General features: G+C 33.4%; 1 protein-coding gene across 2 annotated transcripts; it reads right to left on the reverse strand.

The window, feature by feature from the left end:
• Window positions 1-859: 859 nt before the first annotated feature.
• LOC126886973 (A-kinase anchor protein 14-like) lies at window positions 860-27,862 on the reverse strand. 2 transcript variants are annotated; one of them, XM_050654178.1, is made up of 5 exons: window positions 27,304-27,862; window positions 23,907-24,080; window positions 12,940-13,199; window positions 1,131-1,238; window positions 860-1,031 (listed from the first exon to the last, which is right to left on the reverse strand). In XM_050654178.1, the coding sequence occupies exons 1-5, from the start codon at window positions 27,716-27,718 to the stop codon at window positions 909-911; spliced, it is 1,080 nt and encodes a 359-aa protein (XP_050510135.1). In that variant the 5' UTR covers window positions 27,719-27,862; the 3' UTR covers window positions 860-908. The 2 variants fall into 2 exon arrangements, 1 of the variants encoding a protein (XP_050510135.1); XR_007698850.1 differs by lacking the exon at window positions 860-1,031 and having other exon boundaries at window positions 12,790-13,199.

Consider the following 27,862-nt stretch of genomic DNA (forward strand, 5'->3'; position numbering starts at 1 on the left):
TGCAAAAAAATAAAAAATTCATATTTTGTCGACAAAATATTAAATAGGCATCTAATCTTTATAAGATTTCAAAGCTTGATCAGTGTATCATAATTATTTTGGTTATTATTGCGACCGTAAATTATTAATTTACAATTGAATTGTTGCTAAAATATTCGTTTAATTTTCATCAGCTTCTGGAACTATAATCTAAACCAAAAAGGCTTGAAGTCACCAAATTATTTAATTATTGGTAGATAATTACTTATCTAAAACTTTATTTGAAAATTAAAGATTTTGTTGGGAAAACCCGCATTTTCCGAGGAAAATTTTCGTCGATGCAGATCGGAAAAAACGCGTCTCTATGCAGAATTTAATCACGGTGAATTTTTATTTGGGTGTTTTTGTTGTAAAGTTAAAATCTTCGGAGTTATAGAGCAATAATTGAAAAAAACACGATTTTCGTGCGCCATTTTGTTTATAAAAAAAGTAGCACACTATCTGAGGACTTTGCATACCTATATTATTAGTATATAGGATCTTATAATTCGATTCCAGCAATAAAATTGCTGGTAAATAACTTTTCCCAAAAATGGCCTATTCTCCGATAATCAGCCCAGACTATATATCTAAAACTGCCTCAGTGACCTCTGTTTAGCATTTAAGTATTTCCGTTTCCCAATGAAACACCCTGTATAATTACGTGCTTATAGAATTAAATAAGCATTAATGTGCTTCTGACAAATCGACGTTTGTTCTGCCGCGATTGGCCCATGACTCTTCGGCCTACCTTAACCGCCTTTGAAGCGTTGCCAATTCTAGTGGCTCAACTTGTGAAGTAACAGTAGAAAAGGGTTTAGAAAAAAAGTCGTAACAGTATAAATATTTTTATTTTCGACTTATCATCACAATTTTTCGAGTGGTATACTTTAGTATTCGAAAGAACTATAAATTTTAATTTTAGATTTAAGAATATGAATCAAAGCAGTCTCATTGAGTCCGGTTGTCTCAGCATTATACACACTTTTGTTCGCTTCGAATTGAAAAAATACCTGGAAGAAGTAGATAACAAAATAGTATCTTCAAATTTATAGTTGTAGGTATATAATAAATAAAAATGTGAGACAGTAGAGGAAAGAGTAGTGTCTTACCGTTACTGAACAAGTCGATGGTATAACGTTTGATACTTCTATCACAAAATAAATACTTGCCGTTGCTTGTGCTATTGGATATATTGACGATGGTAAACCACAAATAACCTAAAAGTAAGATTATCGTGAATGAGAAAACAACTACATGTATAAGTTTCATCATCATCATGCAACCTCTTGTGTCCACTGCTGCACATAGGTCTCTCCCATTTTTCGCCACTCTTCACGGTTCTATGCGTCTTGTTGCCATTTCTTGGATATTCGTTTAATCACGTCCATCCAGCGCGTTGGTGGTCGTCCTCTGCTGCGTTTGTCTTCTCTTGGGCACCAGTCAATTAGTTTTCTGGTCCATCTTGAGTATTTTAGTCTCTCTATGCGACCTGCCCAATTCCATTTCAGCTTGGCTATACGTTCGATGTCAGTGATACCTGTTCTTTTCCTTAGGTCTTGGTTCCTTATTTTGTCTTTTTTGTCACGCATAGAATCAATCTTTCCATGCGCCTTTGTGCCACTCGCATTTTTAGTGCTGTCGTTTTTGTGAGCGTGAGAGTTTCTGCCCCGTATGTCATAATAGGTAGAACGCATTGGTCAAATGTCTTCCGTTTTATAGATATCGAGATCTTGCTCTTAAAGATGTCTCTTAGTGAACCATACGCCGCCCAAGCAAGTGTTAATCGTCGTTGAAACTCGCAGGTCTGATTATCGTTGCTTATTTTGATTTCATGACCGATAGTCCAGGGCGCATCTGTTTTGAGATGGACGTTCAGAGGGGTCTCAAATTTTTTTTGCAGAAATTGCTTGAAAATAACTCAAATAATAATATTTTAGTTATCCTCCCACTCAAAATGGTCCGGAACATTGTTTAAGTAATCAAAATGTCAAAATATTGTAACGTTACAAACGTTACATCTTTGATATTTTATTTTTAAATAATTATTTTACCTTATTTCCTTTAATATTTCATTAATCATTATCTTCTTCTATTTGGTTTACCCATTTTTCCCTTTAATAAAAATCGGTTGGCGCCCGCTCTATAATAGGCAACCCTATTTACATTGTATCATCTCTTGTGTTCCATGTTCGTGATTTCAAATTTCGTCCAAGGTTCGTTGTCATGTCATTTTAATGACAGTGACAACCCCCATATCTCATTCTCAAAATGGAGGGGTAATGTTTTAAAAGGCAGAGCAGCTTCAAAAATAAATCATTTCTATTTCAACAAATCTTCCTCTTGGGTTTTTGGGAATAGAATAAACCTTTCTCCCTCCGGGAGCCTCCAAGCCGTCAACATCACCGGTGATGCACACTTAAAGGCAAAGACAAGATGACATCCAGACTGCAACACCTAACATCTTTAACTGCAGAGGCCTAGGGCCGAAGATCCGCCCAGGCCTACAAGAAGTCTACAGCAGTACCATACGACATCAAGAAGATACCATCAGCTACCAAAAGCCATAAGTATAATCCAGAATTGTTAGTTTTTGGCAAGAATTTGAATACATTTGTTAATGCAATTTACTAAGTCATTTTATTTATTATATCTTTATGAACAATAAACATGATTAGTTAAAAATTGTTGTTTTGTTTGCTTCCATTCCAATTTTCATAGTTCATATCTAAGGTTAGGACAAGACGAACACACACCTGAGTGACTGAGCTAAGCTAAGGGTGTAACGATGGCTATCTTAGTTGGTTGAAGTAATATTTTCGAATATTGTTTCAATTAGCTGGGGCAGTCCATCGCTAACTGGTTTCAATATGAAGGAAAAATTCGATTTTTTTTATTGGTTTTTGGATTATAACTTTAAAACTATTCATTTCTGAGAAAAGTTGTACTGTCATAAAAGTTGCGTAATTAAATTTCCTACGATATAGAATTGGTTAAAAATTTGAAAAATAGTCACCCTTGTTGCAAAATAGCAATAATTGCGAAAAAAACCATACAAATACAAGTATTTGCATTTTACGTTTTTCAACCATTTATGCTACATTTAGGACCTTCATATTATACCCAGAAAAACTTTATGATATAGTAAAACAACACTGTGAATTTCATTAAGATCGGTCTAATAGATTTTGCAATCCAGCTTTCGCAAAAAAATTATTATTTTTTAAATGTTGCAGGACTGAAAATAAAGCAGATAGCAAGTTGTTTTTTTTTTGGGTATAGAAGTGTACTGTACCTTTCATTTGCAATTTGCAAAAAAATCAATTAGTTATCACGGCGTCAGGAAATTTTTAAATAAACATTAATTTTTGGTGCTACGCGCAGGACAGCGGTGTTCGATTCACACAAGTTGATTTCCACCAAAATGTCTTCCAATCTTTATCTAATATATTATTTTTTTACTGTATATTTTGTTGTATTTTAATATTTTATTTCCACAAAAATCAAACTAATTTTATTATTGTTTGTGAAATATTGTTTAAACAATTGGATATGTTTAAAAATAATAAACTTTTATTCTCTAAGTTAAAATATATGAACAAAGAAAGTGTTTGCTAAAAAAAGTGTTATTTCGAAGGATAGAGTATGTGTTTTTATTTTGCAATAAACAAATTTATTTATTTATATCGAAATGTAATAAAAATTAAAATGTAGGTATCAATCATTATCAAATGTCATTGGAATGTCCAATCAGAGCAAACTATCCGCTGACCTCCGCGTAGCACCAATAATTAATGTTTATTTAAAAAAAATCCTGACGCCGTGGTAGTTAATCGATTTTAGTTTTGCAAATTGCAAATGAAAGGTATAGTACACTTCTATAAGCAAAAAAAAATCAACTTGCTATCTGCTTTATTTTCAGTCCTGTAACATTTTGAAAAAATGAATTTTTTTTGCGAATGCTGGATTGCAAAATTTATTTTGCAAAATCTATTGAACCGATCTTAATGAAATTTACAGTATTGTTTTACTGTATCATGGAGTTTTTCTGGGTGAAACATGAAGGTCCTAAGTGTAGCATAAATGGTTGAAAAACGGAAAATGCGAATACTTGTTTTTGTATGGGTTTTTCGCAATTATTGCTATTTTGCAACAAGGATGACTATTTTTTAAATTTTTAACCAATTCTATATTGTAGGAAATTTAATTACGCAACTTTTATATCAGTACAACTTTTCTGGGAAATGAATACTTTTAAAGTTAAATTAAAAAATGAAGAAAAAAATCGAATTTTTCCTTAATTTTTTGACATTTTGATTATTTAAACAATGTTCCGGACCTTTTTGAGAGGGAGGATAACTCGAAATATTATTATTTGAGTTATTTTCAAGCAATTTCTGCAAAAAAATTTGAGTCACCTCTCAACGTCCAAATGTACTACAGTGGAACTTGCTTATAGCGTCATTGAAGGGTCCAGTAAAAAATGACGCTATATCAGAGTGACGCTATACAAGAGGTAGAAAAAAAAATGAGATATTAACGAGGTAAAATTTTATTACAGCATTATTGCTGCATTTAGGATAAAAAAATAAGAAATAAAACCTATTATGTATATAAAACTTACATTTTATGAAAAAGTTCTCTAATGCTAAAAAAATCAATTATTTTCTTCTGCACAACCCTTTCCGAAAAATAAAGTTTGCAAACCGGAAACCCATTGCACCTTATCCTTCATAAAATAAAAAAAATGACAAACGTCTTTAAAATTTTATGACGCTATAGACGAGGGTTAACTTATTTTTAGCCGATAAAACCGAGTTTTTAATAATGTTTTTGAATAGGTTTTGGCCGGACCTATTAAAAATTGACGTTACAACCGAGATGACGTAACTACCGAGGCCGTAATATCCAAGTTCCACTGTAATATTTTTACAGATGCGCCCTGGTCTACGAGATATATGTACTTTTCTGTCAATTCTACCACTTGATTTTGAATGGTTAGGTGTTCGCTGGGAACTAAATTTGTCATAAATTTGGTCTTACTGATGTTCATTTTTAGACCTATTGTTGAAGATACGTTTTCTAATTATTGTAGCATTTGTTGTGCTTCAACCAAATCTTCGGTAATAAGTACTATATCGTCGGCAAAACGCAGATGATTGAGAATTTTCCCATCTATTTTTATTCCTCTATTTTCCCACTTTAGCAATTTAAAGGCGTATCCGAGAACCGTTATAAATAATTTAGGTGAGAGAGTATCGCCCTGTCTCACACCTCGCTTGATATGAATTTATCTGGTGGTATCTTGTAGTTTTACACGCATTGTGGCGTTTTGGTACAATGTTTGTACTAACTTTGTACAGAGCGGTTTATAATGCTGTCTTATTCCACAGTGTCGAAGGCTTTGTGAAAGTCTACGGAGATAAGTACCAGTGATCTGTTATATTCTATCGATTTTTCTATTATAGGGGAGTGCATTTAGATTTTCACTTCGGAAAAAATCAAACAAGATAAAACTTTTTGTAATTTCATTAAGAAATGTTTAATAAACAACATATCAAAAAGTTCTACTCGAGAAGTGGGTGCTTCATTTTTTATTAAACAAATGAACAGTGAAGTTAGATGTTTTTTTAAATAACTATAAAAATATAATTTTTAGAAAAAAACTGACTTGACCATTGAAAAATTCAGAAAATTTTACAAAAAAAAAACCTTATATAAAGATTTTTCTAAAATTAAATATCTAGCTTCTGTAATTTTTTATTTATAACGCTAAAGTCACCCTTCTCACACACATTGGCGCACTGTAAACTAGCGTTGGAAGAATTGCACGGTTGAGTTTTTTAATGTAATTTTTTAACTAATGGATCAAAAGAAATTTTACAAATTGGACATGAAAGAAGATGAAATAAGCTATCTTATGGTTGTAATATAAAGAAATAAAATCTATGGACATAAGTACGGTGTGGGCGGAAAGTGAGCCTTACATGAATTTTGTTTAAAAATGATTTAAAAATGTGTAACTAATACAATTTTACTTATAAAACTCTCAAGTTTGCACAACTTACCTCTCAATCATCTTACTAAACGATGTTTTATTCAAAAAAAATCTCAAAAATTTAATTCAAATAATACGATGTCTCAAAAAATGTAATTTTTGAAAACTTCGTAGTTTTACAGAATTCCCACCAATTTAAGACGGTATTACTCAAGTTTGAATAAATCTAATAACATTTTTTTGCTATTTTTTTAAAGCTTGGGATGTCTTTTTTTAAAATCACTGAATTATTTTAGTTTAAAAATAAAATAAACAATTTCTTTTTGAAAAAACTAAGAAAGATAACAAAAATGTAATACAAAAACTGAAAATTATCAGCTGAAAAAATGTATATACAGAGTGATCAAAACTTTTTTCTGTAAAACTTACCTAAAATACATTTAATAATAAGCTTCAACAATAATAAATGTTCAACAAAAAAATTTTTTTTAGCTCTTATACAGTATGTCTGCGTAACTTGGAACCTATTGATAACTTTTTTAATATCAGTTTTACGAAAAAAAGTTATTCTTTATAAAGTACTCTGCATCGTATATAACATAAGATTCAACCATCAAATATCAAATTTTGTTAATTTTGTACGAGGTATATAAAAAAATATGAATTTCACTCAAGAGTAAAATACCTTTATATTTCACAATATCGAAAATTTTTATAAAGAAAAGGTGTTTGGAATTAAAAACTATGTTCCAATATGTAATTATATCCTTCTAATCGAAAATTTGTTTTTTTTTAAATATTCTTTCTAATACATTTTAATTTTTAATATTATTGTGAAAATTATTTGTTTATCTTTTTTTTTAAGAATTAAATTCCATATTTGTTTGATTGGATTCTACTTCGTTTTTCATTTAAATATCCGCCATTTTGGATCCGCCATTTTGAAATTTAAATTTTTAATCTTTAATTCAGATTCAACAACCTGTTAAAAATAAATACAATAAATGTTTTAGAAAAATGTTCTTTTTTATGTTCTTCTTAGAAAATCCGCATTTTGAATCCGCCATTTTATAGTTTATAATGTTAACATTTAAGTTAGGTTTATCAAAGCTCTCAAAATTAAATATATGTAGAAATAAATACATTTTGTAAAGAAATTATGATTTTACAACTATTTTTTAAGTTATCCGCCATTTTGGATCTGCCATTTTATAATTTAAATTATCAAAATTTGATTCAGGTTCAGCAACCTCTCAAAAATATCCACATATATGTAAACAAACACGTTTTATAAAAAAAAATCGGATTTTACAACTACTTTTTAAGGATTTTTAGGAAAAAATCTGCTATTTTGAATTTGCAATTTGTAATGTCAGATTCGAGTTCAGCATAATCAAAACTAAAATAAAAACATTTTTTAGCAAAATAAAATGTTGAATTCACCCATATTCTTAACATTATTTATACAAAACAATTGTTATTGTTTAAACAATTAATAAACAATTAGCGGCGAAATTTGTGAGTAGAACTTTTTACTTTAACATATTTATAAACTAACAAAAAAAGTTTTAGAAAAATATAACCTTGTTTGATTTTTTCCGAAACATTGTATCTTTTCGTTCTAATTGCACTCCCCTATTAAGGTTTTTACTGTTTGTAGGTGATCGTTTGTTCCGAATTTTGAGCGGAAGCCAGGTTGTTCTCGGCTGGTAGAAATCCAATTTTTTTTCTAGTCTTGTCGTAATTATTCGGGTAAACATTTTATAGATGGGGTTCAATAAGCTGATTGGTCTATAGTTTTCTAGGTTCTCCTTTCTTGTGTAGTAAAATTGTTACTGAATTGTTCCATGTTTCCGGTATGCAACAATCTGTTAGACAAAGGTTAAACAACATTTTTATTTGGTTGAGAAGGGCACGTCCGCCCATCTTTATAGCTTCTATTACGACTCCATCTTCTCTTGGTACTTTGTTGTTTTTCATCTTTTTCATTGAGTCCTGGATTTCGCTTAGTGTGATCTCTGGTATGAGTTCTGAACCCTGGTTGATAATTTTACGTGAGCGGCTTCCAAGTTCGTTTGGTCTTCTCTTTGACTTGTGCACAGTTCTTGATAGAAGTCTTCAACTACGTTTAGTAGTTCTTCTCTATTTGATGTGGGGACTCCTTCTTTTGTTCTTTAGTTTGTGTATTTTACATTTTCGATTGTATAGCCGTCTTCTCAGGACTTTCAGACTTTTATTGTCTTCTATAGTTCGACGGACTTTTTCATTCTCAGATTTCTTTAAATTTTTCCTTATGGATTTTGATACTTATTTATTTATTTTTAGCGGTTTTTCTTCGTCAATGCTTTCGTTTCCTTTAATTTTTCTTCTAGTCTCCATTAGTTGCTTTGTTTGAATAGATATTTTTTCGTTTTGGCGTTTGTTAGGGCAGCATTTTACTTGAGCCTATCGAATAACTTCTACGATATTTTCGTTTAGGGCATTTACATTATTCATGCATTCATTTTGTTGTAGGATTCTATTGCATTTTACTTGAGCCTCTCGAGTAACTTCTACAATATTTTCGTTTAGGGCATTTACATTATTCATGCATTCATTTTGTTGTAGGATTTTATTGATATTGTCTTGGTATTCATTTAAGTTAGTCGTTCCATATTGGGTTGGCTTCTACCTAATCATTTTGGATCTTTCTGTTATTAAGTCTAATTTTACTTTGGCTCTTACCATTCTATGATCGCTGCCTGTGATATCGAAGGACTGTTATATCGTTGAATTATATTGTTTGTCACTATGTAGTCTATTTCGTTTCTGGTCTTGCCATCTGGGCTTTTCCACGTCCATCTTCTGTGATCTTTTTTAGAGAAGAAACTATTCATCTCGTATAGATTTTGTTGTAAAAGAAATTCTAGTAGTGTTTGTCATGCTCGCTTCTGCCTTAGACCGATCTTTGCGTTAAAGTCGCCGCATATATTCGTGTAGTGTGTTGGTGTTTATTTCAGTGCTGTTGAGATATCATCGTAGAAGTCTTCAATCTCCTCATCCGGATGGTCCGTTGTTGGAGCGTATAGCTGAATAACCTTTATTTTATACCTTCGGTTTAGCTTTACGATTAAATAGGCTACTCTTGTGGATATGCTTCTTGTAATTACTATGTCATCTACAAGTCTTTTGTGTATAAAGAAACCGACTCCCCCGATTGATTCGGTTTCACTACCAATACTGTAAAATGTATGCCTTGATTTTAGTGTTGTCAGGTTTTCTCCATGTATAAGTTTAAATGAACTTTGAGCTTAAAGGTACGATTCTAACATCGACTGCAGACGGCAGTTGCCGCCGCGGCAGGCGTTACTGCTTTGTAGTATTAATTTGTATGAGACTGATTCGCCCGCCTAGCAGAATGTCAGTTACTGTGCCGTCCGACGGCAGACGACACACTTGAACCAAGGGCGGATCCAGGACCGATTTTCGGGAGGGGCCATGAACTTATTTTGGAAGTTAAAAATTAGGGTTACAATGGTGAATTTTAAGGCATTTTTCACACACTTTTGATTGCCATAAAGTCATTCAAAACTTATCGTTATTAAAGTATTATCAAAGGCAGTACCGATTCCTACACATTTCTTCAGATCCAAGTGCAGTTCTTTCAACAAGTTTAATACTATTTTTCCCAATGCTTCTCCTGTCAGGCCTTGTTCTTCCCCTCTTTCTAGATTTTCAATAATTTTCAATAATTTTTATGTTTTCATAAGCGTCAATAGTGGAATTGACAAATCTTCACGAATGTTGTTATTGAGTAGGTATGTGCCTATCTCAAATTTAGAGAAAGCTGTTTCACGTGAGATACGTCGGTCGTTTCGTCAAATATGACAGAGTAATAATTTGCGCTTTGAACCTGATTCATTATTTTGTTCAATTATTTCTTCACCACAACTTGTTATCAACTACAACTTGTTATTAATTCTCCTCATTCTAGATCCAGCATCTTCGTTCAGAAGCAGAAGGTCATCTACAAGATAGCCTCTTAGAGGAATATTTTGTCGACCTAAGAACACTATATAGACTCTACTATTGGTCGTAGTTTTTATCTATTGTCTTGTGTCTGTTTAGACCTCTGAGAGTTTATCTGATTAATAATTGGACTTTTGTATGTAGAAAATCTAGTTAAACTTGAACGCACTCCATGTGGTCTGATATTTTTCATTGAATTGTATGGCTCCATTTTTGTCCATTAGATTGGCGAAAGAAGATTTCGTGACAAGGCTTTGGGCTGTCATCCCCTTTATTATGACCATATTTTTCATTAGAAAAATAAAACGCAATACTTTCAAAACAATCCTTTTTGACTATGCGAAAGTGCCAATCAACTCCTTTGTTCTAAGTGCTGGTGACCCCAGTAACGCTTCATTTCTTTTTTATTCTTTGTGTGTACAGAGTATAGAAATTGATACGATTTTGATGGCTGCCAAGGTCGTTTTAACCATTGGCACTTTGCAAAATTATCAACATTTTGATTTACACAACATCCTATGTCATTCTTGAAGCTCCCGTTAGGTACTACTTTTGTTCAATTCTAGTCCACAAGATAATTTATCCCCTGTTTTGTACATATATATTGTGTTTGAAACTAAAAACATTTTGAACTCCAAATATTTAAATTTATATTTTTTTATTCTCGGAGGGGGCCATGGCCCCCTCCCTGGATCCGCCCTTGACTTGAACGAGCACAGTACTGCCGTCATGACGTTGGACGATATGTAAGTGTTGACAAACGAAGAAAGTGATTATTTTATTAATCATTAATCAATTTTATTAATTAAGTTATTAAGACAGTTTTGGCTTCGCATTGCAACTGAATAAAAATTGTATACATTTTTATTTTACATTATTATTACTCCTATAGAGTAACTAGGTATATTTTCCGTTGGAACTTTACCAAGCTGTAGACGGGGTTGTGAACTGCAACTTTTTAGAATTTCCTCTTGTCTTCAATGCAGCATCCATCTGGCTTGAAATTTTTAGAAGCCATGGAGATATCACCAGGAAAATGGTCCAAAAAGTTTTTCAATTAAATATCTTTTAAAAATATTTTCTAAATATTTTTATTAGGTTGAAAAACTTAGATTTTCATTTAGCAGATGCCGCTATGCACCTACTACCTTCTACCTTCACGCCAGTTGAAATGGGGGACTAATAAATGTCGAAAATTTTTACCTGGAGTAGAGATAGCAGCCTATGCATTCACTGAAGAGCCTCTAACAAGAGGTGAAATCGTCGATAAGAGTGCTGGTTGCGCTCTCTAACCTAAGTAAAAATTAAGACAGTTTTGACTTCGCATTGCAACTGAATAAAAATGATGTACATTTTTATTTTATATTAGTATTACTCCTATAGAGTAACTAGGTCCATTTTCCGTTGGAACTTTACCAAGCTGTAGACGGGGTTGTGAATTGCAACTTTTTAGAATTCATCCTTCTTGTCTTCAATGCAGCATCCATCTGGCTTGCAATTTTTAGAAGCCATGGAGGTGTCACCAGGAAAATGGTCCAAAAAGTATTTCAATTAAATAATATCTTTTAAAAATATTTTTATTAGGTTGAAAAACTTAGACTTTTAAACACTTTAGTCCTGTCGCCAGTGGGGGTACAACGGTCTCTTTCATTCAGATGGACTTACCCAAGTTTTTTTTTTATATATTTTGACCCGTAGAATACGAATTTTTTGGGTAACAGTTGATCCGGATGTCGATAAGATTGTTATAAACAAAGAACTTGAGGAATCACATAACAGCGATTTTTCGCCAAACAAAACATGTTTTTGTATTTTTTGGGTCATTCTAAGCAAAAAATGTTTCTACAAGTTTTTTGTAGGATGCACAGTTTTCGAGATAAACGCGGTTGAACTTTCAAAAAATCGGAAAATTGCAATTTTTGAACCCGAATAACTTTTGATTAAAAAATAAAATAGCAATTATGCTCACCGCATTTGAAAGTTCAAGTAAAATTTTATCGGTTTTTATTATTTGCATTGGTAAAAATTCATTTTTTTATTGTTAAACAAAGCTATAAACACATAGTGCTTGAGTGATGTTTTCAATGATCTCCCATTTAAAATCGAACGAGTAGGTAGAGTAGGTACAAGTGCAAGCGAGGCTATTTCTACGTAGAATGCATTAAAACGCATGTATTGGGTACGGGAAACACTATGTGTTTAAAGCTTTGTTTAACAATAAAAAAATAAATTTTTAGCAATGCAAATAATAAAAACCGATAAAATTTGACTTGAATTTTCAAATGCGGTAAGCAGAATTGCTATTTTATTTTTTAATCAAAAGTTATTCGGGGTCAAAAATTGCAATTTTTCAATTTTTTGAAAGTTCAACCGCGTTTATCCCGAAAATTATGCATCCTACGAAAAAACAAGAACATTTTTTGCTTAAAATTACCCAAAAAATACAAAAAAATGTTTTGTTTTACGAGAAATCGCTGTTACGTAATTCCTCCAGTTTTTTGCTTATAACAATCTAATCGGCATCCGGATCAACTGTTACCCAAAAAATTCGTGTTCTACGGGTCAAAATACATAAAAAAAATTTGGGTAAGTCCATCTGAATAAAGGAGGCCGTTGTACCCCCCCTGGCGACAGGACTACTTACTCTTCATCATTATGTCAGTCAAGGGTCTTAAAAATCATCATGTTCAAGGATAGCCGTAAAGAGTTTTGGTGACATAGTTTCCTCTTTACTAGCAACGGGAATAAAACAAGTACCTACCTACCTCATATTCATAACAGCTGATATTGCTTCTCTAGTAGTTCCCAAATAGTATACTTCAAACAATCATCGTTCTTTAGCATCGCAAGCCATGACGAATTCAGTTATTTTTGAAGACCTAGAGCTACGATGACATGTACCTACACGTACCTACCTCATATTCGTAAAAAGCTGATATTGCTTCTCTGGTAGTTCTCAAATAGTATACTCCAAACAACCATCGCTCTTTAGCATCGCAAGCCATGATGAATTCAGTTATTTTTTGAAGACCTAGGGCTATGTTGAATTGTTTAATGGTAGGCCAAGAGAAAACGGGCTTCATTATAGAAGGATGAATTTCATCATCAATTTCTAATCTCATGTGCTTTTTAACTTTCTGACTTGTGTATGCGGTCAAATGTTTTTCTACTTCAGCTTAAAAAATAACATTGTGTCATCACCCATGTAATATTAAAGACAGTACATATATCAGAGGGCTAAATAGTACGCAATGTTTGGCACTAAGGAGGGATATACATGTAGAGCTTGGAAAACATATAAAATTATTTAATTGCTGTATAATGCGAATGCCCTATCTATGTGGGGACTTCTCGTTCGCAGAAGTCAAGACATTGAGGCAAGGTAGCTCAAAATTGGCGAACTTATAAGGAGGTAAACATTCTGATAGACTACTTACACAAAATACTTCAACCTCAATTTATAAGCTCACAATATAAAACAAGAATTCATCAAAAAAGCAAACAACTTGTACCCCTTAGCCCGAGGTGCTTACATAAATATACTATTCTCATTATGAAATTATTGTAATACTATTTTGCTAATGATCTAGTTTTACCGGAAGGTAAATAGACTACAGTAGAATAGTAGTAGACTACAGTACCGGTAGACTAGTAGACTAGTAGTAGGTATATTTAAATACATTAAAATACAGATATTTATTACAAATATACAGTGAGCACGTAAAGGTTGGAATAAATTCATTTTCTCGAGAATGGACTATTTTGGAAAAAAATCCCAAAATGTCAATTTTTATTTTTAAATTACGACTTTTTGGCATATATATCATACTAGTGACGTCACCCATCTGCGCGTGATGACGTCATCGATGATTTTTTTAATGAGAATAGGGGTCGTGTGATAGCTCATTTTAAAGGTAATTCAATTCTCTATTCAGTAATATAAACATTAACAATTATTTATACAGGGTGTCCAAAAAAATTTTTGGATTAAATTTATTGACATAAAAAGAAGAATGTATGCAATTTATTTAATTTAAAATACATTTTACTGCTCTCAGAAAACAGAAAACAATGTTTATTTGAAAAATAATCATGGCTTTTCGCTTAATTTAAATGTTTAAACTGTCACGAGGCTGGTGGGTGGCTGCTTTAATATTTAATTTAAGCAAAAAACCATATTTATCTGCCAAATAAACATTTTTTTCTGTTTTCTGATAACAGTAAAATGAATTTTTAATTAAATAAATTACACACATTCTTATTTTTATGTCACTTTTTTTTTGGACGCCCTGTATAAAAAATTATGTTAATGTTTATATTACTGAATAGAGAATTGAATTACCTTTCAAATGAGCTATCACATGATCCCTATTTTCATTTAAAAAAAATCAACGATGACGTCATCACGCCCAGATGGATGACGTCACTAGTATAATATATATGTTAAAAAGTCGTAATTTAAAAATAAAAATTGACCTGTTTCAGGATTTTTTTCCAAAATCGTCCGTTCTCGGGAAAATGAATTTATTCCAACCTTTACGTGCTCACTGTATACCTAGGTAAAATTAGGAAGTTAGGATTAATGTGAGATTAAAAGTTAAGGGGTTTAATTTGTGATCGAACAAGTGTAAGTGATAATACTGATTCTATAGTAATAATTACACTTTTATAAAAAATAACTTTTTATAATAAACCATTTTCATTATTTATTAGAACCCAATATAAAATTATAAACTATTTTGTTGTTTCAATTTCTGCCATAAAAGAATTTTGTAATCGACTATTTTAGAGGCATATTTTCTTTAGCGGATTTAAACTCATATAAACCAAAGAAAATATTTGAAATGGTATCTATAATAAAAATTACCTTATAAAATATGAACTTTAAGTATATTAACTTTTAATTATTTATTTAAAAAATTAAAAGAATATACGCAACAGCCGGGTTTTGAACTCGGGACCTCTCGATCTGCAGTCTAATGCTCTACCACTGAGCCACCATCAATTTGTAATTATCGATTTGTTGACGTACTTTAAAATGGAATCTAAATGTCATTGCATTAGTCAAATTTTTAAAATAGCTTGAAATTAAAAAAATCGATTTATCCATAATGAAAAACTGGAACGAACATATAAACCGAATGGAACCCGAAGACCCGTTGGAAGGCCGCCGAAAAGGTGGAAAGACAATGTAGAGTCAACAACAACTGAAACAGAATAAGAGGTAAACAGGGGTATTCCTAATCGCACTAAGAAGAAAAAGATTTATCCACATAATAGCAGTTAAATATTGCATTGTTAGCAAGTTCTGAGCTATTCTGAAATTTTCAGGTGCATAGGTAGCCTAGAACTCTGTTTAAAATGGATTACAAAATTTGCGGAGACAGTGACAAAGACGAAGCCAAGTATATAAAAACTTTTTAAAATTAGAGATGAGATGTGATAAGAAATTGTAATCTCTTTATTTTTTAATTATTTTCCGTTTCATTGAAATTTTGAAGACGTACTGTTGCTGTCCAGCTCCAATACAGATTGGCGATAACTCATATCCTTGGTATCTAAATACTCTTGTAGATATTTTATCATGAGTTCGTGTTTTATGTTATCCAAGGCTTTCTCATAATCGATGAAACACAGACAGACGTCTTTTCTTTGATATACAAACACAGTTCTGTATTAATGTCGGTGTACCAAAAATCGCCTCTTTCGTGCCAAGTCCATTTTTAAAACCAAACTGGCTCCAGCTACTGACCTGTTTACATTTCTTAAATAATCATGTGTGTAGTATTCTCAAGAAAAGTTTTAAAAGTGACTTATTGGGATTAATAACCGGTGGTACTTGCAGAACTTCGCACTTGGTGTTTTGCGTATGGTGATCAATGTAGAGAGAAAGTAATCTTTTGGAATCTGGCTCATATCGGAGATATCGTTAAAGATCTTCACAACCATGTCTAGGGTTTCTTCATTAAATAACTCGGTTCCTTTTGCCTACATAGCATCTGGTTCTGGGGCTTTTCTATTTTTTTTATAGTTTGATAGCGTGTACAACCTCACCTTTCAAAATACTTGGCCTTTCAAATGGTTTCCCAATTGTGGTGGCTTTTGTGTTCTGTAATCGTTGAACAAATTATATGTGTACATTTTTCATATTTTAAGTACCTACCTATGTCGCGAGGGTCCAATATTGGTTAATATTGGTCATTAGGTATGACTTGTTTTTTGTTGAAGATCATAGCAATTTCCTTAATTTTTTTTGTGGAGATATAGGTGTTCAGTTTCCGTGCAATCATCTTGATTCTTTTATCTTGATCCATAATTGCAAAAATTTGCGAAGGAAAATGCTACCCTAATGTAGGACCCTATGGGCTTGGCAAACAAAACGACAGAGGGGATCGCCTAATTGAATTTTGCCAGGTGCATAATGTTATAGCCGCAAATACATTCTTTAAATTACCTAAGCGACGCCTTTATACATGAAAATCTCCAGCTGACAAAGACAACAAAATCGTCAGAAATCAAATTGACTACATCCTAATAAAGCACAGATATCGAAACTCAATTCAGGCAGTAAAAGCATATCCAGAAGCGGATGTATCTTCTGATCACAGTCTTCTTATTGCTAGGTTTCAACTTCAACTAAAAAAGACGCAAAAAGCCGCAACAACAATAAACTTAACATACAGAAACTAAAGTCAGAAGAAACAAAAGAAAATCTGAAACACGAAATCAACACAAATCTAGACAGAAACCCAGGAAATAATTGCAACGTAGAACAGCAGTGGCAATTCTTCAAAACCTCTATATTAGAGCCAAGTAAGAAAGTACTTACAACAACAAAATGTAAGAAAGAAGAATCGATGACGGAGGAAATTCTAGAGTTGATGAATGAAAGAAGAAAAAACAAAACCATCAATAAGACCCGCAATAAACAGCTTCAAAACCAAATAAGAAGAAAAATTAGGGAGGCTAAAGAAACCTACTTCTCTGAAAAATGTAAAGAAATAAAAGAATTGCAAAACAGATACGACAACTTCAACCTACACAAAAAAGTCAAAGAACTAGCCGGAATAGGAAATAGAAGAACATCAAATATATTGCTCGACAAAAATGGAAATATTATAATGGAGACAGAACGAAAACTACGACGATGGAAAGCATCGAGGAACTATTTCATGACCAGAGAGAAGCTAGTACATCCGTAGATAGTCAAACCGGAGATGTGGGCCCAGAGATAACCAAATCAGAGGTTAGGCAGGCAATAGACTCTACGAAAACCAATAAATCTGCTGGTCCAGATGAATTACCTAGCGAGCTGATAAAGTTGGTCAACGAGAAAAACCTGGACATAATAGTGGAACTGTTCAACGCTGTCTATACTACGGGAATCATCCCTAGAGAAATGTTGACATCAGCGTTTGTGTGTTTGCCAAAGAAAATGAATGCCAAAGAATGCAGTTACTACCGAACCATAAGCTTAATGTCACATACCTTGTAAATTCTGCTGAAAATTATCCACGCCAGAATACACTCTAAACTAGAGCTGGATATTAGTGACAGTCAATATGGGTTCCGTAATGGTATGGGTACCAGAGAGGCATTATTCTCCTTCAACGTGCTGACACAGATATGTTTGAATGTTAACCGTTCTTTTTACGTCTGTTTTATAGACTACAATAAAGCGTTTGATAAAGTAAAACATGATCGACTCATGGAAATTCTGAAAACTAAAAACCTAGATGAAAGAGATTTATGACTAATAACACACCTCTATTACAATCAGCGAGCAATAGTAAGAATTGAAAAAGAAACATCTGAAGAAATGGAAATAAAGAGAGGAGTCAGGCAAGGCTGCATACTATCACATCTACTATTTAACGCTTATTCTGAAGAGGTAATGCGAGAAACTCTGGAAGATGAAACAGTCGGCATAAGAGTAAATGGAGTCTTAGTTAACAACATCAGATATGCAGATGATACAGTAATAATAGCCGATAGTTTACAAGACCTGCAAAGACTCATGAGTAAAATAGTAAGGTGTAGTAGGGAGTACGGACTCTCTCTTAATATCAAAAAGACGAAGTTTATGAAAATTAAAAAAACAACCATAATACTAACAAAATCTTAATAGTAGAGGGCCAACAGATCGAAAGAGTAAAAAAGTACACTTACCTAGGAACACTTATAACAGATAATAATGACTACACTGCAGAAGTCAAAGTCAGAATCGAAAAAGCACGTTCTAATTTTATGAAAATGAAAAAGGTCCTATGTAGCAAAGATTTAACATTAGCTCTTAAAGTACGCCTAACAAAATGTTACGTATACAGTGTACTATACTATGGAGTGGAATCATGGACGTTAAATGTAGAGACAATGAGACGACTTACCGCCTTTGAAATGTGGACCTATAGAAGAATTATGAGGGTTTCCTAGGTAGATAGAGTTACGAACAACGAAGTACTGAGAAGAATAGGTAAAGAGAAGGAAGTTGAACTTACAATTAAAGAAAGAAAACTACAATATCTCGGACATGTGATGCGGGGCAAGAAGTATGGCATCCTGCGACTCATAATGCAAGGAAAGATAGATGGCAGAAGAAGCATCGGAAGAAGACGAATTTCATGACTGAAAAAACTAAGAGAATGGTTTGGATGCAGCTCAAAACAACTACTTAGAGCTACTGACTCAAAAATTAAAATAGCCATGATGATTGCCAACATCCGTAGCGGAGATGGCACCTGAAGAAGAAGATAGTTTCCATATCAGAGAACCTATCGTTTATTTCTTTTGTTTATCTTATCTTGTGCTCATCGTTGTTTTTGTGTTTTCGAAATTTTTAATATTAACTTCTGGCTTTTTCTTTTGAGTATACCAAGCCTCAGTTTAATATTTGCAACTACTGGATTGTGGCAGATGTACCCCGTCAAAATAGCCCCGTGGAAAAAGCTCCGACAAAATAGCTCCGGCATAATATCCCGCATACAAAATAGCTCAGACAAAATAGCCGCGGAATAATAGCTCGCCCACAAAATAGCTCCGACAAAATAGTCCCGACAAAAAAACTCCCTTCAGAATTCATCAGGAAATAATCCCTTAAAAATACATTTTTTCGGAAATCGTAATTATCCTCTATTCAGATGTTTATCTTAACCACATTAAATAAAAATAGTCTTTTCAGAGAACTCGAACCCTGTCTTCTGTTTCGATTAAATGTGTTCTGCTTTTCGATTAAATTCAATGTTCAAGCCAGCTCTCGCCAGCCATATGCCTCTTGGAAGTTTGCACATTTAATTTAAGCGAAAATAAATGTTTATTTGTGATATAAATATTTTTGTCTGATTTCTGACATCAGTAAAATGTATTTTGAACTAAATAAATTACATACATTCTTTTTTTTTGTCAAATAATTTAAATTAAAAAAGTTTTTGAACACCTTGTATAAATAATTATGTAAATGTTTATAATACTGAATAGATAATTAAATATCCTTTCAAATGAGCTAGCACACGACCCCTATTCTCATTTAAAAAATCATCAATTACGTCATCACGCCCAGATGAATGACGTCACTAGTATGATGTATATACCAAAATATCGCAATTTAAAAATAAAAATCGACCTATTTCAGGATTTTTCCTTAACGTCACTGGTTTACGAAATAAAGAATTTATTCCTTTCATTTGCATCATACTGTATGTCTGAATTGCAGATATGAATGAGTCAGGTTAAATTAAATTATTAGAAGAATTTTTTACTAAGCAACAACATTTTTGTATTATTAATATTTTTGTATTTTGACAACGACGTACGAAGTAGAAGTCGATACGTTAATAAAATATTTTTTTTAAGTTAAACTGTGGCTTATTTCCCAATCAGAATAGTAAATTAAAATAAATGGTACACCGTTAAAAGGTAAAACTTTTTATTGGGGGTGTTTTCGCCGGGGCTGTCTTGACCGGGGCTATTTTGTGTGCGATCTATTTTGTCGGGGCTATTTTGTTTACGGGCTATTTTGTCGAGGCTATTTTGTATACGGGCTATTTTGACAGAGCTGTTTTGACCGGGCCATTTTGACGGGTCACGTTGTGGCAGGATCATATGTCTGCTCCAGGTAATGCGGAAACCTTAGTAATAGCATGCCACTACCTTCTATTAACTGCCAGTTAATTTATTGGATTCTTTATAATTCCTTGATGTCCATCTAAAGGCGACCTCCATGTGTAAACTTCGTAAGTAGATCTTGTATAATATTTATAATAACTTTTCCAAGCAACTTAATGAGTATAACTCTTTCAGAGACCGGAAAGAAGTTCTTCACGGATTGTGTAGGATATCCACTTGGATGTGCACGTTGACAGTCTCACTAAATAACGTGGATATTCTGATGGGATATCCCTGTGGACATGCCATTGATTCTTGGGACAAGTCTCACTTATAACAGTGACAGAGATATTTTGTTGCTAATTTTAGCTAATTTTGTGGTGGACTAGATATATGTAGAAATAATGTCAATCTGCATAAAAGTTACAAAAAGGACCGACGCATGTGCAAAACTTTTTAATAATTTGGGCCCAACTGTATTAGTACAGTGTGAACTTGTGTACATACTTGTGTAAGCAGTCAGAGGATGTACACATGCGTAGTAGCTATCAGTGAAACATGCATAATATGTCGGTCCCTACAGTCCCGTATCTACTCAGGTCTAGGTATGGTTTGTTCAACAGTAAATGGTTGAGATCAATTAGTGCGCTCGTAAATATTATTAAATTTATCTGACCTGGCCCATTGTTAAGACCTACCCGGAGCGATAAGCAGAGTTGGTCTTTTGACAATTAACACTGACTAGACGGTACTCCCATAATAAGGCAAAGAAATTTTACCAGAAAACATATTTAAATTTTACCTGAACCCGGGCCTTTTATACTATTATCGGTTAATCCAGGATGTTTATAGTGGTAACTAATTGAACTCAACCATTTACTGTTAAACATACCATACGTTTAACTGATACCCACTAGGAATGTGTATGTGTACACCTCTCTGAAACCGTCAGTGCATAGCGCATGTGCCTGTCCTAAAGTATTAAGTTTGTTCTAGAATCAATTTCAAACGGTTTGAAACCATCAGCGAATAGTGGACCAGAGCGAGTAGAGAGGATAGCACTGGTGACTGTATTATGTTCTCTCACTGACCAACTGTTTGCTGACGGTTTCTGACTAGTTTGACTGTTTGCTAGAACAAACCTATTATTAGTATCGTTCGCAGTAGCGATCCTGTACTTGTCCAGGATTACTTCGCATGCATACTTTAATAAAGAGCGTTCGCGGTAATCGAGTTCTGAACTCCTAGTCCGGGATTTTGTCAGATTTGTCGTTCGCGGTAACCGAACTGCGAGTTCGGAACCAGTCCAACCGATCCTTGGGATCTGAAGCGAACTCGGAGTCCGAATATGCGCAGTAGGAATTTAAAAATACTTAAAAACATTTCTATATGTATTGTGCTTTAAACAGCTGATTTGTAGCGATGTTTGCTTTTCATTCTGTACTTATTTCATTTGTTTTTAATACTGTGGTTTAACTCAAAAGTTTAGAAATTTATTGATTTTCAATAAAATCTTTTTTACATACTTTGATGTACAATTTTTACAGTAATATGATCATAAAAAATAAAGCATTTTTTTAATATGAAGGTACAGTAAAACCTCGATATAACGGACTAATTGGGGGAACGGGATGTCCGTTAAAGCTGAAAGTCCGTTGTGTAGCAATAGGTTTAAATCAGTCAATTTTTTTTAATTATGTAGTTATTGTACTCAGATACAGTGTACAAATCTGTAATTTAAAAAAGGAATAAAGTTTTGTTCGCTACTTTTTTACTTTTCTACTTCATCTAAAAACTTCCTGCAATATACTCATTTGGTTGACAAAATTATTCACTGATTCATGTGTTGAATAGGCGATGTATTTTTTGGCAAAACATACAATTAAAGTTATCATCTTTTGAGTTTAGAATACTTTCAGGAGGATTAGCAGGAGCTTTGTCTAAAATCAATAAACATTTGACCTCTTTAGACGGTATTACCAGTTTCTTCTCTTCAAATTTTCTCTCTGCATGTACAAATCCTTTAAAAACCAATTTTTGAAAATATTTCTGGTGAACCATGCCCAATTAGAGCTATAATATGAAACGGGCAGATGATACCTTTTGATGACTATATCTTTGACAACACTAGGTTTACGAGATTTACCAACAATAGTAGTCAATCCATGCGATCCATTGGCGTTAGCACAAAGAAGGGCCGAGATCCTGTCCTTGTTGTTTTTTCTTCTAGAATTCGATTTTTCATATTTTTTTGCATTCAATTTTTTTTTACATTTGATCTGATTTTTTGTCCGTTATATCCGAAGTCCGTTAAATAGAGGTCCGTTCTATCGAGGTTTTACTGTACTAAATACTGTGTGTATCTTTAAAGTTAAACATTTATTATATTTGTGATACAAAAATAACCAATATAATGTAAAATGTACCACCGGAAATCTTTATTAGACGAGGATATCTTAATATTTTATTGATAAATAAACACTACATAATATGGACGTTAATATTAAAATATGCAGGTATGTATTAGAAATACTAAAAATACTCCATGTACCTGGTACAGTGGAACCCCGATAAGTCGGCCCCCGATAACCCGGAAGTCCGGCTAACCCGGACCGATTTTCATCAGATAAACATTTTGATTTTCAATATTTTGTATTTTGACAACGACCCGATTTGGGCGTCGAAACGTTAATAAAATTATTTTTCAATTTAATTGTGGCTTATTTCCCATCAAAATAGTTAATTATCAGACAAACCTTTCAACAATAAAAATTTATGTAATATAATATTTGAGAGATGTGTATGTGTGTAATTTGAACTATAGGATAGTCGATAGTAAAAATGACTCATAGCACACGCCGCAGAAACAACAGGCACCTGTCTGTAGTACCTATTTCCTTTTATTTCAAACTGTCTTAGCATTGTTTAGGAAAGACTATTTAAAAAATTCTTTTATAAACAATGGTCTTTAGTTTTCACTGTTCTTAAATAACATTACATCGTTGTGACTGTATTGTGTGTCTTGTATTTTTCGCTTCCGTTTGCTTACGTTTGTGTTTGGTGTTTTTTTTTCAGTAATTTTGATGTGTAGGTACTGTGCATATTTATAAATATATTTCATGTTATTTTAATTCTAACGGAGTTTATCTGTAAGTATACCGTATTTTATTAATTTTTACCATATTCTCCGGCTATCTCGAATTTTCGATAACCCGGATCGGCCGCGGTCCCGATTAATCCGAGTTATCGAGGTTCCACTGTACTCTTATACCAATAACCAGTTAACCAGTATAAGAGAACAAATTTTTTTCTTAGAAAAAGTATTTGGAGAACGTTTTATAATATGGTGTCGTAGCTTATTAAAGTCACTAAAACTTATAACAATAAAAGATTTCATTAAACCATGCCTATTCATACTATAAACATATATCTGGCTGATCTAGTAAAATGTTCATGCGAATCTGAATTAAAATAACAAATTCATCAAAATAAGATGGACACATAAAAACTAGGTTATAATAGTGTTATGGACTAGTTCTAAATTCGTTCGCGGTGTAAATCAATCATGAACTGATTCTGAAACCGCGCCTGCGTACAACCCGAGTCCTAAGAGTGTCCGTAACTAATCCTGGACAAGTACAGGATCGTTACCGCGAACGAAGCTATTCTCTCTGCAGATCTCAGTCCATGCATATGCATATAAGGTTTTCTGAAGAAATCGAAACTATCGAGAAGAGTATTTGGAATTATTATAAGTATGTATGCACCAAAGCTTACTTACCTGTGGCCTCGCTGATAATGCAATCTACGAACTCTTCCGTAAGTATTTCCAGATCTTTGTAAGGACTACAAATGGCCTGCCTTTCTTTTCTTTTAAATTCACACGTAAATTCAAAGCAAGGCATTAGGATTGATTTCGATCGTGGAGGGGGCTTAGGAGTTTCAACCATTCTCCCTTAAAGGAAGTTAATCATGAATAAATGATTGTTACAATTTTAAAGCATAAAAAATAGAAAATGGCACAGAACTAACGCAGGAGGATTAATTTAGAAACATATAGAGATGAGTTCTGATAATCTGGTGAATTCTTGGTTTGGTTTTAGGAACGCTTTGGACACAAGGGAAGCAGTGTTTTGTCTTCAAGTATCAGTACAGAGGTGTAGAGATATGAACAAGGATGTCTACATGTGCTTTGTAGATTAATCGAAGGCCTTTGACAATGTAAGACATGGCCAACTAATTGAAATTCTACAAAACATAGTTATTGATGATAAGGACATCCGAATTGTGTCAAGTCTCTACTGGAATCAGACAGCCAGGGTAAAAGTCGGCAATGCGTCCACAGAGAGCATTGATATCAGAAAAGGTGTGCGTCAGGGATGTGTTCTCTCCCCTCTCCTTTTTAATATTTACTCCGAACAAATTAAAAAAATATTGGATGAAGCAAACGAAGGTATAAAAATCAATGGAGAATTAACAAATAACATCCGATATGCGGACGATACAGTCAAACTTGCCAGTAGTATCGATGAACTTCAGTATCTTATGGATAGGGTACAAAGAGCGAGTGAAGGAAGAGGACTTAACCTCAACATAAATAAAACAAAATGGATGCTGGTCAGCAAAACTCAAAAACCTGCCAGACAATTGAAAATAAGATACCAATGAATTGAACACGTTGACTCGTATAATATAGGTATACCTTGGAACAGTCGTCAACTGGAAATGGGATCAAACAACCGAAATATGATCTAGAATTGAAAAGGTCAGAGCAACATTTAACAACATGAGAAATATATATTCACCCATTCCGGCATATCTCTCTCACTAAAAATACGGCTGCTAAAATGCTATGTATTTCCAGTCTTGCTGTACGGCGCAGAGGCATGGACACTAACGGGAACAATAATGAGGAAGCTGGAGGCATTCGAAATGTGGGTGTATCGACGTATCCTCAAAATATCCTGGATGACTCACACCACCAACGTAGAGGTATTGCGCCGAATGAGAAAACAAACAGAAATCTCTTTCACAATTAAGAAACGGAAACTTGAATACCTCGGTCATATTATGAGACATGATAAATATCATACACTCCAACTGATAATACAGGGTAAAATAGAAAGCAAACGCGGACCCGGAGGAAGAAGACACTCATGGCTTCAAAACTTACGTCAATGGTTTGGACTAATATCGATCGAGTTATTCAGAAACGCCGCAAACAAAATTAAAATTGCTATGATGATAGCCAACGTTCGCAGCGGACAAGGCACATAAAGTAGAAGAAGAAGGTGAATTCTGATCATTTTTATCTTCTTCTTCTTCAGGTGCCATCTCCGCTACGGAAGTTGGCAATCATCATAGCTATTTTAATTTTTGAGGCAGTAGCTCTAAATTGTTGTTTTGAGCTTCATCCAAACCATTCTCGCAGGTTCTTCAGCCATGAAATTCGTCTTCTTCCGATGCTTCTTCTGCCATCTATCTTTGCATCATCCTGCATTATGAGTCGCAGGATGCCATACTTCTCGCCCCGTATCACGTGTCCGAGATACTGTAGTTTTCTTTCTTTAATTGTAAGTTCAACTTCCTTCTCTTTACCTATTCTTCTTAGTACTTCGTTGTTCGTAACTCTATCTACCCAGGAAACCCTCATAATTCTTCTATACATAGGTCCACATTTCAAAGGAGTTAAGTCGTCTCATTGTCTCTACATTTAACGTTCATGATTCCACTCCAAAGTATAGTACACAGTATACGCAACATTTTGTTAGGCGTACTTTAAGACCTAATGTTAAATCTTTGCTACATAGGACCTTTTTCATAGGACCTTCTGCAGTGTAGTCATTATTTTCTGTTATAAGTTCAGAAGTATCATTTTTATAGAAAAAAATATTATTCTGGTGCCGTTAGAAGAGCAGACAGGATGCTGGGTAAACACATTACAGATGGAGTTGATAGGAAGAAAAAGGGAGGATATCTAAAATATCGTGTAGTATTTGAAATAGTATAAAGAAGAAACCTTCAGTACGGAAATTACCACGATAGAAAGAGCTAGAGATAACAATAATTGTTATTCTTATCTCAATTATTGAGAGCAGTAATACAATGAAAACTATGAAAATCTTTGAGAACTGTTTAAATAGTTAACTATAAAGACAACAGATGACACAGCGATCATAGCATGGCTGAAAGCATCGAAGATCTTCAATTCCTTATAGATTGAGTCACTAGAGAATGCTCCAATAACGGACTTGGCATAAATACGTCAAAAACAAATTAGAAGTCTAATGCCCGGTTGCACCAACAGATCATAGGCTTAAGTCGAGAATATCATAAGAATTAATATAATATAAATATAATATAGTACAATAATGCCCGGTTGCACCAACAGATCTTAAGCTTAAGTCGAGAATATCATAAGAATTAATATAATATAATTATAATATATAACAATAAGAATACCATAATATAATAATAGATATAATTGATAATAAGGTAAGAATCTAAAGTGATGATGCAACGTAAGTGATACTCAAGGAGGCCCTATCTATAAGTAGAGCTTGGCTAAGCTGGAGCTTAAGATCTGTTGGTGCAACCAGGCATAAGAATACCATAATATAATAATAGATATAATTGATAATAAGGTAAGAATCTAAAATTATGGTGCAACGTAAGTGATACTCAAGGAGGCCTTATCTATAAGTAGAGCTTAGCTGAGCTGGAGCTTAAGATCTGTTGGTGCAACCAGGCATTAGAGATGTGGTCACATCTTAAAATGCTCAAAATATTATGGGTTCAGCGTATTTCAAACATATCGGTTTTAAACAGACTAGGCCAAGGCGTGTGTGACTTGACGAACTGATAAAAAAGAGAAAACTTGAATACATGGGGCATATAATGAGAAGTATCAGATACTGGATACTGCAGTTAATATTCAACGGAAAGATCGAGTAAAAAAATGGTAGGAGGAAATATTCACGGGGGGAAGAATATGAACTTTCAAGGAAACGAAGGTACGTCAATGGACTTGCTTATCAGCAGATGAATTCTTACATGCCGCGCAAGATCGGCAAATTGACGTGGAAGCTACCCTCGCCTAAAATTTAACACGGTCCTCAAATAAGAAGATAAAGACAGCAGTGATAATAATGAGGCAATAAACGACATTGAACATTTACCTGAGACAGTCGACAGAATACCTTGCAAAATTTCTTTTAAAACAATATGTACTTCAATTTGATCACTTCGTAAACTTTCTGTTTCTGTTTCTATTAAACTTTCAAGTTTAGAATCTGTTTCTATACTTTGAATTTCTGGTAAAGACTTCACATATACAGTTTTATAATCGTTTGTGTTGTTTAGAGTGAATTGACTATGTATATCATCTTTTGAATCTGCTTCTACAGTTAGATCTGCAGTACATAATGCTCTTGGATCTACCACATCTTGAAGTGATTTGTCATATACTAGATGTACAATCGTGCTCTTTTCGTCGATAGAAACTCTTTTATTCGAACCAGAGCCAAGTAACGACTTTCGTTTTAATTCATGTTGGTCGGATGATACGCTCGATCTTAAAGAAGGTATTTCCATTTCAAAAAGTAAATTTTAGGTGTTTAATAATGAAATGATTTCCTTTAATATGTTAAAATAACATTAATAACATTTAAATAACCACTTATACACTTTTAGACCACAATTTTGATGAAGCAACAAAAAGAAAAAATAGTGACGTTT

Source organism: Diabrotica virgifera, chromosome 6, assembly GCF_917563875.1.
Source record: "Diabrotica virgifera virgifera chromosome 6, PGI_DIABVI_V3a".
Taxonomy (NCBI): domain Eukaryota; kingdom Metazoa; phylum Arthropoda; class Insecta; order Coleoptera; family Chrysomelidae; genus Diabrotica; species Diabrotica virgifera.

What these genes read in the sequence shown, in the direction of transcription:
- LOC126886973 (XM_050654178.1), bottom strand. Translation starts at nt 27,718, where the DNA reads ATGGAAATACCTTCTTTAAGATCGAGCGTATCATCCGACCAACATGAA. An exon ending in TATTCTGTCGACTGTCTCAG is followed by an intron (nt 24,081 to 27,303) that starts GTAAATGTTCAA and finishes ACTTCCTTTAAG; the next exon opens with GGAGAATGGTTGAAACTCCT. An exon ending in CATTATCAGCGAGGCCACAG is followed by an intron (nt 13,200 to 23,906) that starts GTAAGTAAGCTT and finishes TTATTTTTTAAG; the next exon opens with CTGAAGTAGAAAAACATTTG.